General features: G+C 51.7%; 1 protein-coding gene across 3 annotated transcripts in view; it reads left to right on the plus strand.

The window, feature by feature from the left end:
- PKNOX2 (PBX/knotted 1 homeobox 2) overlaps positions 1 to 16,062 on the plus strand; it is a 256,654-nt gene that overhangs the window by 182,287 nt on the left and 58,305 nt on the right. For all 3 annotated transcript variants that reach the window (XM_082682727.1, XM_082682729.1, XM_082682728.1), the window contains one exon: positions 12,690 to 12,829. In XM_082682727.1, coding sequence (XP_082538853.1) covers positions 12,690 to 12,829 — 140 coding nt within the window. The remainder of the gene's footprint in view (positions 1 to 12,689; positions 12,830 to 16,062) is intronic.

The following is a 16,062-nucleotide window of genomic DNA, read 5'->3' on the forward strand; positions in this document are numbered from 1 at the left end:
CGTGGGGAGTCATTTGGGCAGAGACGGCCGGGGCAGGATGGTAGAGGTGAGTGAGATCCCCAGAGCAAAGACCTCTGACTCCTCCTCAGGGAAGGCTGTCCTTTTCAGAGTGAACTGGACTTTGAGGCCAATTGGCTCTTTAGGGGGTGGGGTCCCTTCTCCACACTCTTCTGGGGGCTCCTAGGAGGGGCTCCCACATAGGAATATCTTCTGTGTGAGTCTTCTGCTGGGGAACTTGCTGCCTTCTTTCCTTTCTGCTTTCAAGAGGCTGAACCCAACTTCTCAGGGGAAGCCCTGCTCCATTGCCCTGTTCATGCTCATTATCCTAGAGAACCAGCTGCTTTCTGACACTCAATGTCCTCAGGAAAGCCGGGCCTAATAGGAACATGGGTCAGGCACACAGGGGAGTCCCTTCCTAAACGGGGCTCTCTGGGAAGGATTCCCCACTTACTTCGATTCCTTTAGGTCTAATCTCATTACTTTTGGATCCGGTCTGACTTGTTTCCTCAAGGCCTGGACAGCAGAGCACCTCTCTGTATCACCTCCTTGGAAATCCAGTTTCTTCCACAGGCAAAAATGGACAGTCTCTGATACGAAGTCCCCAAAATGAGAAAGGAAGCGAGAAGCAGAGCCCTTCCTCTGAGACCCATGCAATCGTTTTAATAATGTTCCCGTTGTGCTAAGGGCTAGCAATACCGAGCATAATCTATTCAAATGCACAGGAGAATCTCACTTTGGAAAATTAGGAATCTGCATTAAAAAATTCCCAAGCCCCGGACCTTCTTTATAATAAATTAGAATTTTTTTTTTCAAGGCAAGTTCTTAACTTGGCAATTTCATTTTTTGAAGTTTGGGGAATAAAGTTATTAAAAATGAGGGAGGCTTTTTTTCTTCCCATTTCAGGAGAGAAGCATTAATGGTTATCGCCCCCTGCTATCTGGGCACAAGCCAAATGGTATGATGGCCCAAGAAGCTTCTGGCCCCTCCGTTCTATTTCAGTCCATCCTGGGGAAACCCTGCGATTACTTACATGGATGTCACTCTGTGTTTATTGGACACTAAAGGCCAACCAGGAGTTTAGACAGCGCAAACCCAACAACCCACTGGAACCCTTCCTGTGGCCTGCTTCCTCCTTCTGGTGGCTTCTGGTTAACTTGTTAGAGTCACAGCGCCCTCTACTGTCCAGCCACAGTACCTCGATTCCAGCGTGGTCTAGCTCAGTCCTAGAGACTCACGTCCTGCCCTGAGATGTGGGGGCAAGGCACTGGGGACTATGGATTTCTACAATGATTATTTAATGAAAACATTGTCTCCAGGGAGACCTGGATACGAGCTAGGTGTGTGGTCCCCCCTGTTCAATATACGCTGTTAATTCCTACATGAGTCTCTTTCCTTCTGCATTCCAGCAGCAGCCTGGCCATCTGTCACCTGGACTTTCCCAGCCCCCTCCTCCCGCTGCCCCAAGCCCCCGGCTGCTCTTAATGGAACTCTGAAAGCTATGTTCTCTACTATTCTCCCCATCCCAGCAAGTCCCCCTCCCAGACTTTTCGAGGTAACACAGCCATCCCCTCATGCCTGGGTGTATAACCTCCCTTCATGGACTCCGTCTTCATCTCTGAATGTCATTCAGGTTCTTCCCCTTCCTGGAACATTCCAGATGCAATGTCACTACCGAGCAAAGTTCTCCCTTCTGCAGTTCCACCAGCAATTTCAGGAAAGCATTCGGATCTAGTAGTGAAAGCAACAGCTTCCCCTCCCTTGCCCTCCCCACATGCACCAACTCCTGCTATCAGCACCCTCCCCCTGCCCCCGCTTCCTCAAACACAGACACATACCTACCGTTCCACAAATATCTTTGTCCTTGGCTTCTAAGCAAGACAAATATTTTATCTGGTCTATTTGTGTATGTATTCAGTGTTTAGTATTCCTCTGTCTGTGTGTCCCCGGCATGTTGGGCTGCTTGAGCATTTAACCAGAAAGCAGACATCCTGGCAGGTCCCAGTCTGTCCCACTAGGCGCAGCCGCCTGTGGGTGTGGGCACCCAGTTACCCCTTTAGGAACAAACTGGTACGTAAAGTAGCATGACTTGATGATGGGTGACATTAAAAAGGTTTTGGTCGTTCACCCAGGATGCAGCCTCGTTAGTGAGCAGAGAGGGGCCAGGCAGGGAAAGTCAGACCAGCACCAGAAGCTCACGTCAGAAGGAAATCATGCATTGGCTTGGGGCCCTTTGACAAAAGCTGTGTTCCTCTGTCCCCCTGCATCCTCCCGCCAGCCCTCAGAGTGAGAAGACTGGTGCTCAGGACCCAGAAAACTGTGCCTGGAGATCTGGAGTGGGAATGATGCTGTCTCACCTCTCTGGCAAGAAGGCGAAGGCTTAGGCCAGCCAGGAGAGGGGAAGGTCAGACCTGGCCAGACCCGCCTCTCTTGCCCCACCCCCCATGCCCAACCACCAAGTACCTTCTTCCCCTCCCTCTCACAGCACCATTCCCACTCTGGGCAGGGCCAGGGGAGCAGACGTCCTGGGGAAGTTGGATGGGCTTTGATCAGTCATTAGGATCCCCATGCTGGTTTCATTAGCTGGAGGCAGAGGGGGTGGCTGGGGCCCCTAGCTGTGAATGGCCCCCAGCCAGGCCATGCAGCTGTGCCGGGCAGAGCGAGCTCAGATGTTTTCACACTTTACATTCCTCTCATCTCTTTAAGGTCTGGAGCCCCCTGCCTTTTGCTTTGCAGCAATAGAGTTAATTCAGCAGCTTTGAAAGTCCCCCTAAGCCTTTTCTGTGGCTGTGATTGACGGGTCCCTCTGCCCCTGGGGGCAACACCCCAGGGACCATATGGGCGACCTGCCTTCCCTGGCTTTGACTCCTCAAAATGGACTCTTCTCTTTCTTTTTTTATTTTTTTGCTGGGCCTTTCTTCTCTTTGTGCAATGACCTCTGTCCCTGGCCTGCTTGGGCCACCCATGTGTTTCAGCTGGACGTATCCCTGAACTCCAACTCACTCAAGACCTACATTCCTCGTTGTGTCAGAGGCAAAACAACCTTCAGGTCTGACTCAGTTGGTGCCCTCACTGAGGAGGTGGTGGGCTAGCAATATGACTTTTAAGCTTGTGAAGAGATACTCTACCAGTCTTGCCTAGGTTTTTTTTATTCAATGAACTTACACCTGAGTTGTGAAATTTACCCAAAACACAGAGATCTCATTGTCTATCCTCTTGCCTCCAAGCAGGGTGATTGCCCCAAACAGCAACAAAAATAGTTAATGGCCCAAGTACACAAAGCTTAAAATAAATCAGGGAACAGGTGATCAAAGTCCGTAGCGGGCCCAGGGAGCACTTGAACTTGCTTTGCCTCCCTTCCGGTGTGATCTTCTAGAAGCCTAGGTGTCTATAGGGTCTAGAAGGAGGGAGATGGGCAAGGGAGGGCCCAAGGGTGCTTTTTGTCCTTGGAGTTTGCGGTCCAGAGGAGTGGGATGACCCCACATGGCAGAAATTCAGAGCTTGTCCCAGCTCCACTGCTGATGCATGGCATACGTTTGGGCCAGTCATTTCAGTACTATTTCTTCTGTCCATGCATCCATTCAATACTGAGTGCTTTCTGTGAGCTTGCTGACACTGTCCTAAGTACAAGGCATACATATTGTATGCACAGTCCCTGTCCTGATGAGCTTGTAGTCCATCTGGGGTCTTTGTTTCTGCATCCGTAAAATGGGAATAATGTGTGCCCTCCCCGCCCCACAGGGTTGTTGAAAGTGTGGGCAGGAAAAGCAGAGCAGTCTTCCTGACCTCTTTACCTCCATGACCCTGACGCTGAGTTTTCACTCGCTCTCTTCTGTGCGTCTTCAGTAGCCAAGATTGTGCTGAACTTTCATTACTCTGCTTTTTATTAGGAGTATGATAGGCATGATCAAATATGTCTCTAGCTGTGAACATACCCCTTGCACACGCATGCGCACACACATGCGTGGGCACACACACACGAGCCCCAAAGAGGCACACACACACTGAGATTCTGATACACCCACTATTGGACCTACTGGAAATCAGCGGTTTGGGACTGTTACACAAGTGAGGGGTCCTCCGGAGATGGATGGGAAGCCAGGAGAGCAGACAGTTGCCTGGTAACGCCCAAAGCAGGGAAGCAAGGCTCAGATTTAAGTTCACAGCCTTGCCCCCAACAGCCACATGTCACTAACACCCCACAAGTGCAGACAGGGCCAGTGAACATTTTACAAGCCTCATTTTGAAAACCACTGCCTGCAAACCCTTTTAAAACTAATTAATTAACTAAGACCCCTCATTTTACACCACGAAGTCATTTTCCTATGGTTCATTCTATCCAGCGGGCCTTGGGATCAGAATGTAGGGGACCTAGGTCTGCTGTTCCAGGAGCCGCTTCGAGCCATGCTGACTGGGGGTTTGGGGGACATTTAGAGGAGCCCCTGTCTACCCCTCCCCAATTTTGGATCCCTGAACCTTTCGACACCTCTTTCTCTCTCTCTCTCTCATCCACTGGCTCAGTCAGTGATTCAGGTATTTAACAAACGCATGGGAGCCTACTGTGAGCCAGGCATGGTGATGGGATGGGGGCTGGGACATCAGTCCACTCGGGAAGACAGACAATGAAGGGGCCCAAAGTGTTACAGGCGTTTAGGTTAGAGGCATACACAGGCTACCTAGGTCTGAGGGGGTATGGAGTATTGGGAAAGGCTTCTCGGGAGACTTACTGCTCAGCTGAGACTTGAAAACGGGGTAGGTTGACACATGGTCGAGAGGGAGGCAGGGCCGGGGAAACGTGGACATTTCCTGCTGAGGCAGCTGCGGGAGCAGAGGCAGAAGGAGGTAAATCATCAGGCATGTTCAGGCAACCCTACACGGCAGAGTCTGATCAGGGTACAACAGAAGGGGAGGGTGCTGTACCAGAGACAAAACCAGGGTCAGGGAGCAGGACCAGGCCTGGAGCACCCTGGGAGCTGTGCCCTCCCCACAAAAACATCACTTTTGGTCTTGCCCCCTGCTGCCTCCCACCTGTTGAGGCCAAACCTGATATTTACCAAATAGCTTCACGCCCTGACCTCCTTCCAGGTCCTTGGACTCTGTCCTGGCTTGAGGGAACCAGATCCCTCCCTGCTAGCTTGCCCGGGCACCGCACAGAGTACCAGCTCCCAGACAAGCGCAGCTCAGCCCTCCCGGAGCCTCAGCAGCCCCTCGTGGGCCAGGCCTCTGCAGCCCCGTGTTCTCCAGAACACAATGATTCTGTGGCCTGGTGGGGCGGGCACCAGGAATGGGAGGCTCCCTCCTTGCCCGGGTCAGGTGGAGGGCTCAGAAGACGGGGTATCCTCTTTGGAGGGGTGGCCTTGCTGAGTCACACTGAGAAGCTGCAGGCCTAGGTTGTCCAGGGTGGGAAGAAAGGACTCAGAGGTTCTTGGGTATTAGAGTCACCACCAAGAGCGAGGCCAAGCATCCGGGGGTGCGACATGGGCAGTGTGGGAGCTGGGGTGTCTGGGGCAAGGTAGGGATAGGGAGTGGAGTTTGGATTTGGAGGGAAGACTAGCAGAAAGGATTAAGATAAGCAAAATGCTTAGAAACGAGGTTTACTGAGCACTCGCTTTGTGCTACTCACCCTCGCGAGCGGCTTCACTGCAGCCTTCAGAAAAGAGATGATGAGCCCCATTTGTCTGTGACGGAGAAACTGAGGCTCAGACGAACTGAGTCACATACTTCCTCTGTGAACTGTGGGCAGTTGTGGGAACTGCCTCCCTCCCTGTGCCTGAGCCCAAGCCTGCCCCATTCCCCGGGGTGCTTACAAGAGAGCGGGTCCCCTGGGGCGCCTGGGTGGCTCAGTGGGTTAAAGCCTCTGCCTTCGGCTCAGGTCATAGTCTCAGGGTCCTGGGATCGAGCCCCGCATCAGGCTCTCTGCTCAGCGGGGAGCCTGCTTCCTCCTCTCTCTCTCTCTCTGCCTGCCTCTCTGACTACTTCTGATCTGTCAAATAAAGAAAAATCTAAAAAAAAAAAAAAAAAAAAAAAAAGAGAGAGAGAGCGGGTCCCCTTCACAAGGGCAGGACCACCTAGGCAGCCCGTGGAACAGAAGCCAAAGAGACCAACTCCGAGTGTGAGCCCCAGACTGGGGAGTCTATTAATGGTAACTACTATGCACTGTCTCATAAGTGCTGGCTGCTTTGCACGCATTATCTCATCTAATTCCAACAACCCTGCACTGTGGGTACTGGGGTTCCCATTTTATAGGTGAGGGCCCTGGATCAGAAAGTTTGAGGAACTTGCCCAAGTCACACAGGCAGAGAGGCATGTCGAGAAGAAATGCTCAGGCCAGCGTGTCATGCTCTGTCCCATTCACCCCAGCCCTGGGCTGGATGCCCACTCCCAAAGTGTGCAGTCAGCAACTCTGACTTCCCGGCTGGCCTGAGGCCTTCAGTGTCGAGAAGGTAAATATGCAGCCAAAAAGCTATCTTTGGAGGGGAAGCCGACCTCCTCCCCACCAGTCATCCCTGCCTTCAAGAGGTGTTTTGGATACTCTGTCAACCCCCAAGCTGCAAGAGTAAACAGAAAAGACCCAGCCCTGCCCTCCAGGGGCCTGCAAGCTAGTCCCGGAGAGAGGTAAATCTGTCCATGTGGCTGCACAGCATGCCGGGGCCATGGGAGCACAGAGCAGGTAGACCTGACCGCTGCCAAGGCTCAGCCAGCATCCCCTGGAAGAAGCAGCGGTCCTCACCGTGGTAGTGGGAGGCAGGAAGCATCATCACCATGTCACAGATCAGGAAGGTGAAGTTCTGGATCCAGGGTTGGCCAGTAATGAGTGACAAAGGTGGGATTCCATTCTACCTGATGCCAGTGTCTCCCATGAACCACTTCTGTGGGGTGCTAGAAGGACTCCGGAGTCATCCCTCATCCTGAGCCACCGGCCCCCACCTCCCAGGAGCAAAAGAGGGGAGCCCTGAGGAGAGGCTGACAGCAGCTGGTGATGGAAGGCTTGGAGCCCCGTGTGATGGGGTCCTGGGGCTCAGGCCCCCCGGAGGGAGTGAAGCCAGCAGCACAGGCCGCCTTCAGTTCAAGAACCACCCATACTTCCCGCCTGGGCTCCACACAGAAGGACCCTTACTCACATCGCCTGTGACCAGTGTTTAGAGAATGATTTGTCTGCGGATTGCCTCTTGGGGGATGGGGATTCGCTGGGCCGCAGTGGAGGCGAGAAACTGCGTGGAGACTCCCCACGCCCAGCATGGCTAAGAAGTAACTCTTCCACCTGATTCTGGCTCCTTCCTTTCTGTCCCCTTTATCACTTGACCGGAAGACAAGATGGAAGACGGAGCAGAGGACGGGGTCCGGGCAGGGGAGGTCTTCCCATTCTCCTCTTCAAAGGAAAAAAAAGCCCTTGGTTCTCGCCCCAACCTTTACACACACACACACACACACACACACCCCGTCTGTGGTCTCTAACTGTCTCTGTGGGCTTCAGTTTTCTCGTGCAAATTGGGAAGGACACTAGCTTATTGCACGGGATGACTGTTGAATGTGAAACCTATAGAAGTATTTTATTAGCTCATTAGAACATCAGGGGCCACTCTCCTCCTCCAGCTGGGGAGGGGTGGTACTTAGCAGAAATGAAAGCATGGGTGGGCATGCCAGCGTCAGTGCGGACAACGGGGATAGGTAAAGTGAGCCGAGCTTCTCAAATCGCACCGTGAAGCATCTCCTACCCATTTTCCTGGTCGGATTAGACTGTCAGAGAGGCTGCCGGATTTGCCTGCGGATTTTGCCTTCCTCTACACACAGCTCACTAATGTCAACTCGTCCCACTCTGATTTAGGATGGGGTGAGGATTATGAACTTTCATCTCAACGTGTTTTAAACCAAGTATCTGGGCAGGGCCCTTGCCCTCCAAGCTTAAGGCAGGGCTGGTTCCAGCTGAATGATGGAGAGAAGTCCAGTGGTTCTAGCTTTCATGGAAGGAAAGGGTATGGAATGGTGGCCCCAGGGTCTTGACCCCAAGAAAGGACCCTAAGGTAAGAGAAGGTGGAACCCTAGAACCCTGGGGAGGCTCTCACAGCACTCCCTTCTTCTAGGGAATGTTGCTGGCCTTATCCATCCATTAGTCATTACCTTCTTTTCCCTTTTCTCTTTTTAGGATTTTATTTATTTACTCGAGAGAGAGCTAGCAGGAGTGGTGGGGAGGGGAAAGGGAGAGAGAGTAGCAGGTTTCCCACTGAGCAGGGAGCCCAATGCGGGGCTCCATCCCAGGACCCCTGAGATCATGACCTGAGCCAAAGGCAGACACTTAACTGACTGAGCCACACAGGTGCCCCACCCCATTCTCTTGATTGCTCCTCACAGGCTTGCAGTAGGTATTCACCCCTGCTTTTTACAGATCAGAAAACCAAGGGTCAAAGAGGTCGGGAAACTTGCCCCCAGACACGTAGCTAATAATCGACAGAGGGAGTATCAAACCCACGCCCTCAGATTCCCCGCTCCTTCTGCTCTCTGAGACTTTTCTGGTCGTCCAGAAAACACCCAAGACATTGTTCAACTTTGCCTCTCCTCCTCTGTGCCTCAGTTCTCCTTGTTGGAAAGGGACAGTCCTTGTGTTGATGCAGTGCCGTCCCCACACCCTGTCCCAGTTTGCTGCCAAGGCAGAATTTCCAGAGTGCTCTGAGGTCTCCTCCGGGGAAGGTTCAGAGTCTGGGGTGGCCGGTTCTAAGACCAGCTGTGAACACAGCATGTGGCCTCGTGGAGTCTATACCTGTCAGACCGCTCAGAAAAGGGCAGTTACTGGGAGCGAATGTGTTACATTTAGGCATGCTAGTAAATGGCTGACAACCAGTTCCCTGGGCTGTCCAGAAACCTCCTCCCAGCACCTCCACAAGTGGCCTTCCTCCCCTAGCCCTTGAGGCAGCTGCTGGGGAGGTGGGAGGTTCTCTCCCTTGGAGCTTCAGTTCTTGAGAGATGAAGTCCCTGGCTAGAAAAGGGTATGTATTTGGTGGTAAATACTCATTCTCCAAACCTGGAGGAAATGCAGAGTTTGCTGAATTGGCCCCCAGGAGCTAAGTGAATTTGAATCATTGTCCTCGCTCAGACCAGGTCTGCTCCCTGCTGCCCCTGCCCCCTCCCTGAGTACCCGGAGCAGCCTCTCAGCGGGGCCTCTCAGGATGCTGTCAAGTGACCGCTTTGATTTATTCTTATTCTGTGCTTTCCTCTGTAACCTGCAGCCCTGCCTAGAGAGGGGAAACAGAGGAAATGAGCATCCCCCCTCATCCCTCTCTCCCAGATGCCCGTCTTCATGGGAATACGAGGAAATTCACCCGTAGTGGGCAAGGCGGAGCATACCAGCCTCCCCTGCCCCTCACCCCTAAACAAACTGCAGGCATAGCTGTGCCTTGTTTAGAAAAGAAGCATATTCTGGAAATCATGTGTTTAATGATAACAACGACCCCTCCATCTTGAGAGCACTTAGGGGCTTCCAAAGTACTCCTGGATACTGTGCGTCCTCTCTAGTCGAAGCATCTGGTCAACACCGTGCCGTGGATGGTGATTGTTAGAGTACCCCGATGCTGTCCGACCCCGTCCCTGTGCGGACTTCAGATGCTGCCCAGCTAGAGTTTCCATCCCCTCCACAGGGGCCCAGCTGATCAGTCCCTGCTTGGCACCTGCACTAGTGGAAACTTACCGCCCCACCGCCTTGGGACGGAGCCCATTCCAGCCTCAAAAGGCTCAAAGGCTGGGAAGCCTACTTCGGTTGAGCCCCGATCTGTCTCCATGTTCCTACAGATCGAATGCATCGCTTGTAATTTGACACTTTGGGGCCTGCAGAGCAAAACCAATAGAGTCTAATCCCTTGCTCAGATATTCAAAGGGGGCTCCCATGTCTCATTACCCTGTCCCTTAAATCTTTCTTACATATTCCAGATTCAAATACTCCTTATACAACATAATGCACAATCCCTTCTCCAGCCTGATCAGTTCTCTGAACGTTCTCTCCTCTTGTCTAAGCAGAGAGGAGTGGGACTAAAGCCTTCTGTTAACCCATCCTCAGATAGCAGTAGGTGAGGTTGCTTGTCTCTGTGTGGTTTGTTTTGTTTTGTTTTTTGATAGACACATTACACTTTGGACATATTGAGCCTTCGGTCAACTCCAACACTGCTGTTAAACCATGTCTCTCCTGTTCTGCACTTATTTTATTGATTTTCTTTTTTTGGCTCAAGTGTTAGAAGCATTAAATTCTGACTTATTAGATGAAAATTAATCTTATTAGACTTAGCCTGTGGCCAAAATCTGTAAAGATCTTTGGATCTCATGTCACCCATAAATTTGCTGAGCGTTTCTTCAGCCCCCCTCTCAGTCACTGACAATACTGACGAAGAGGGCCGAGGAGGAAGCATGTCCTAGAAGCCTTCCCCAAGCTGACCTCTGTCTTTAAATGCCACCCTCAGGGTGTAGCTTCCTAATCCACGCAGCTGTCCACCAGTCACGGCTCTCCATGTCTTCCACAAGGGTGTCGTGGGACGTATCTTGCTGAGATCACTTACAGCATCTGTGTCTACACGTTTTCCTCACCTGCCAGCATAGCCACTGTGTTAAATCCAGAAACAGCTCCAAGAGAGCAGGTACTCACCCTTGTCAGCCCAGTGCCTACCCAGCACGGTGCCCAGGGACTCAGGGAATGTTTGAAGAAATGACTGCTTGCATCAGTGGATGAAAGAGCCTGGCCCAGATCAGTGCGAAGATGAGCGGTATTTAGTTTTTCTGATTCCACCCTCTTTCTCTATTTTGAAAATTGAAACATTTGTTTCCACTTTGGTCCTTATTGTACCTCTTTAATATCCCTGGGTCCTAAAATGACACCAGTTTGCTTCCTGATGAAAAAGTAGGAGTTTAAGAAAGTTAAGGGATTTGCCCAAGGTCAAAGGCGAATAATGGGAGACAGTGGTGTTCAAGCTATTGTCTTCTGGCTTGAAGGTACCATGATGCTCTGTCTAGCCTCCCATGCTCTGAGTTTGGGAGAGTTCCCCCAGTCCAGTCCACAGAGACAAGGGTATTTCTTCCTAACAAAAAATGATGGGGATCCAGTAAAGTAAAGCAGATAGTTATCTTTTAAAAAATGAAAGAGTTCATTCGCCACCTGCCATTAATTTATTGAGCCACAAATATTTACGAGCATCTCCTAGTGCATGGCTATTCTGGGTCCTAGGATTACAACTCCTAATCAAGCCCTCCTGAGCTTAAAGTTTAGCTGAGAGTGGGAGAGAAAATAACTAAGCAAGCAGATAGGTAGTATCTGCTCAGAGAAAAGCCTATGAAAGAAAGCAAAGGAAGTGGACAGCAATGGGCAGAGGGGCTCTGTTTCATGCTGAAGACATAGCACCTGAGCAAAAATCTAAATGAGGTAAATGAGACAGTAAAAGCAAATATCTTGCGGGTATCAGCACTAGCAATAATGTTCTTGTTTGGAAGGAAGGACCATGATTTTCCTTCCACGAGCAGGGACCTAGATCGTGTGATGAACATTCCAACACCAAAACATCTTGACTCTTTCAAGATGTATTCATTCATTCATTCATTCATTCACTCATTCATTTTTCTCAACAAAGGCGAAGCACCTATGCTATGTCTGTAGAGTGCCATGGATGAAGGTGGAAACAGGACAAATGAGTCTATCAAGCCCAACTGCGCTGGTGCAGTGGACAGGCTGGCAGAAGTGAAGAGTTGAGGCATGTCACCATTTGTGACATTTTAGGGATCCATTTGGCTAAATATCTTATAAAAGCATTAAATTCTGTAATGATGGTCATCCAAAAATTTAAGCCATCGAATTCCTTCTTTAAATAAAACTTTATACAGAAAGTCCAATATAGGGCGCCTGGGTGGCTCAGTGGGTTAAGCCACTGCCTTCAGCTCAGGTCATGATCTCAGGGTCCTGGGATCGAGTCCCGCATCGGGCTCTCTGCTCAGCAGGGAGCCTGCTTCCTCCTCTCTCTCTCTGCCTGCCTCTCTGCCTACTTGTAATCTCTCTGTCAAATAAATACATAAAATCTTTAAAAAAAAAAAAAAAAAGAAAGTCCAATATATAGCCTTAAAAGGTGTCACTCTGGCACAAACTCTGGGGCCTGGGGATACCTTCAAAAACATCACATAGGACAACAATCACTACCCAAAATACTTGTTACAGCTAAGAACAGAATTCTCTCCAGTGTCCACTAAAATCCGTTTACCTCCAAGCTCCAGGGAAACCAAATTTGGAAAGCCATTCAATTATCAATCAAAAACATTAAAACAGTTACTTCTGGCTTGAGCGAAATGGAATAAAGCTCTACGCAAATGAGAACGATTCAGCTTTTTTTTTTCCTGCTCTTCAAAGTCATCAAATCAACTTATTACTGCCCAGAACAGCCCGAATGACCCATAAGCCCGATTTAATGGGCTCACCGTTGTAGGTTTTTTCTGCATCTTGGCAGAGGTCACCACCTTCATTTGCATTAAGAATCATCTCTTTTGAAGAGTGTTGGTGCCCCACCTGGTTTTCTATGGTCCTCAATCATTCTCTAGAATGTTCTCATCTGAAGAATGCTTTCTCCTCACTGGAGCACGTAAACAAATGGATGCTTGTTACCCACTCACGGTTCCCCGGGGACCAGCTGTCCTGGCCATACTAACCTGCCGCCTTCCCTTGCTTCTCTCTGCAGATGACAGCAACGGCTCAGGCTCCCTCTAAGGCCCAGGCTGTCCACATCTCCGCACCCTCAGCTGCTGCCAGCACACCGGTGCCCAGTGCCCCTATTGACCCCCAGGCCCAGCTGGAGGCTGACAAGCGAGCTGTGTACAGGTAGGAGACACTTCAGCTGTGTCTGGAAGCCCCCGCCCCCGCCCCTCCCTGCCGAGGCAGCCTCCGGTCCAGCTCACCCCTGCGAGATGAGCATGCAGGCCAGCAGGTGGGCTCCTAAAGACCATGGCCAACGGCCACTTTCCTCACCACCTTCTCTCTCAAATCACTCTGGACATAGCTCAGCTGGCCACTGTGGGTTGACACTATCTTCCTGGAATTGTCTAGTGAGGGGCAAAAGAACCCAGGAAACAATCTTCCAAAGGACCCTTTCCTCATCCCAGCTAGGCATTGAGCCCTCGTGGGCATCAGAAACCCTCAGTTCAGCTGACGGCCACCTCGGGACGCTCTCCTTGCGTGTCCCCCATTGTGGTCTTCACTCCAGGAAGTCCACCAGGTCACTGGACATCTGCCATGACCATCCAGGACTTGGCATTAGCCAAACTTTAGTATGCCCGAAAATCACTGGGGAGAGCTTATCCAGATGCCTGTTTCTGGGCTCCATGCTCAGAAATGCAGAATCAGGAGGTCAAGCTATAGGAAAAGGAAGACGAATGTTTTCAAAAGCATTCCAGATGAATCTAATGCAGCGAGTCCGTGGAGCACATCAACATCGGATTCACGGTTGTCTTTGTTTTCTAGCAAGAGCTGTGGTGTGTGGCTGTGTGGGTTTCCGCGGCCTCCCTCCAGATGGGGAGCCCGCTGAGAGCAGGGCCCGGCCCTGAGTGTTCGTAGAGGGTGGGAGGGGCCCCAGGGCTGGCTGTTCTGTGTATGCGGTTGAGAAGTGGCCGTTGTCCGAGAGCAGCCTGAACAAAGCCCCAGCAGAGATTTTAGTCATTATGTCTGCGGAGCCCACACCCCTAGAAAAGATGCCTGAGACAGCCCTGAGCAGTGAGGTTGGACCCTTCCTCGCACTCACTAGTGGGAGCACATCCGTTCCCATGCCTCAGCAAGCACGTCTTACCTGTGACCTCACACACACCGCAGCAGGTGCCAGGATCAGTAGCAGGTGGAATGGTCCACCCCAGATGAAGGCAAAGAGGATTGATTCCATCCTCACTCCTCCCCACAATGACAGTGCTTTTCTGGGAATGGCGGTAATTACTGCTGGTACTGTCATGACCGTTGGCATTATTTTTTGGCTGCTCAGGTGAGCCGAAGGCCCCTAATGCCAATATGGAGCCCGGAGCAGTGAGCCCCGACCCGGAGATCCTGACACAAGGGCCTTTCCCCGCCCACGGGGAAGCATGAGTCACCGTGCCTGGGCCGCACTCTGCCGGGCACAGAGGCCAGGCCTAGCAGGCCTGCGGAGAGAGCCCCGCTTTGGACCCGGAGAACCCCCAGATCTGGTCACAGTACCTGTCAGAGAGACGGAGTGCTCCTGTCCTGCTTTGGGGAAAGAGAGGAAAACTGTAAAAGCAAATGTATGGGAATGGACAGATACACAGTCAAGAAACGAACACTGTGTGTTCAGAGCTTTAACAGAGAAGGTTTCACAGAGGAGGCAATATTTGAGTTTGATCATAAAGGCTAGTAAGAGAGTCCACCAGAAGGAGAAATGGACTGGAGTAGGCCCTTCCAGAAGGACCAGAGCCTCTGCATTCCATGAATGGCCAGTGGCCAGAGCAGCTGGGTGTGGGGAGATGAGCCTCTCGCTCACCTAGAAATGAAACTGTAAGGTGGGCTTGTGCTTGTGTGAGGAGAGTGAGAAGGCAGAGGAGAGTACCCTGGCCTCTGAAAGCAGCCTGATGGTCTCATGGCTTGGGGCGACAGCCGCCATACTCCATGTAGATCATTGTAACCCACAGGATGGCCCAGGGCCTGGCAGAAGGAATCACCTGGGAACTGTTTAGAGGTGCAGACCCTTGGGTCCCACTCAAAGCACGTGACTTGTATGCACCATCCTAGGCATTTTGAAGACTCCTAGGGAACAGGGACCTGTTGTGAGCACAGACCATAGCCTGGAAAGGCCCCCAATTAGTGGTATAACAAAGAGTTTCTGGAACCCCAGGCTTCTGTCCCACCTCCTTTGTGTACTAATCTCTCTGAGCTTGAGTTTCCTGACAGAAGCTAACCGGTAAGCTTGGGAAAATCACGAGAGCCCCTGCAAGAACCTGCGCTTTTTCTGCCACGAATCAGATAGGTTCCCCAGTCCTTCCCAAGACCCCAGGCTCATTTCCCACCCAGGCCACCCTGCAGGAGAAGTGGGTCACCTCTCCCAGGGGAGCTGCCCATCATGATGTCACTTGAAATACAATCGGCCAGATCTTCCTCCAACCAACACTTCTTCCTGCTCAGCTGCCCACCTGAGCTATACCCTCTCCCACCGGGCTGAGCCCCCAACAGCCCTTGGCATTTGCCCAAATCACCTCTGTAGCTGTTTGACCATGAAGGAGGAACCCCAGGTTGATTGCCTCCAACTGCAGGGCCAAACATGGCGGCCCAGCATCTCAGGACAACCAGCACCTTTGACAGGCTTCTCTCTGCAGTCCTTCCTGCCCCATGGTCCCGGGGTCTTCTCCCACAACCACACCTCTCCCATTAGTACCAGCTGCTCTCTCTACAGCCCTTGCAGGATGACCGGGGAGGGAGCTCAGCCTCCTGAAGGGTCGGGTAATTTTAATTAGATTTGCCTGCCTTGGGGCAGCTTGGCAGCTCCAAAGCACATCAGGGAGTCGGCATTTTATGTCAATAAATGTAACAAGACTCTTTCACTTCACATTAGTGCCCAGCACCGACTTTTGGGAGACCCCACTGCGGCCCCTCCCAGAACTACAGACGAAGGAAGGGTCGAGGGGGCTCCTCTCCGGCCAGGAACCTGCAGGGGGGCAGGGGGACTGTGTGACAAAAGGGAGGGGTGTGCCCGTGAGCCTAGGGAGCCTGCCAGTGCCCCCGAGGTTTTATTTGTGTATGAGGACGTGTTAATGAAATGTATTAGTTCCTTCTGATGTGGAAAGTGTGTGTGTGTGTGTGTGTGTGTGTGTGTGTTTGTGTGTGTGTGTGGTGGGGGAGAGGGGAGGCAGTCTGTCTTTAATTGGATCATACCAGAGCATCATCTGGGCTAATCAGCAAGGCAACCAGGAGCTCCCACTCAGATTAATCATTGCAGTCTAATCCGAGCAGATCCCATGACTGGATGCACATCGCGGGTAATTGTGTTTGTGTTTGTGGCCCAGGAGCCAGGCTGAGTGGGGGTCTGAGGAGGGGATGCCCCATGCAGTGGGGACCGCAGGTTT

Source organism: Mustela nivalis (assembly GCF_964662115.1).
Source record: "Mustela nivalis genome assembly, chromosome: 9".
NCBI classification, from domain to species: domain Eukaryota; kingdom Metazoa; phylum Chordata; class Mammalia; order Carnivora; family Mustelidae; genus Mustela; species Mustela nivalis.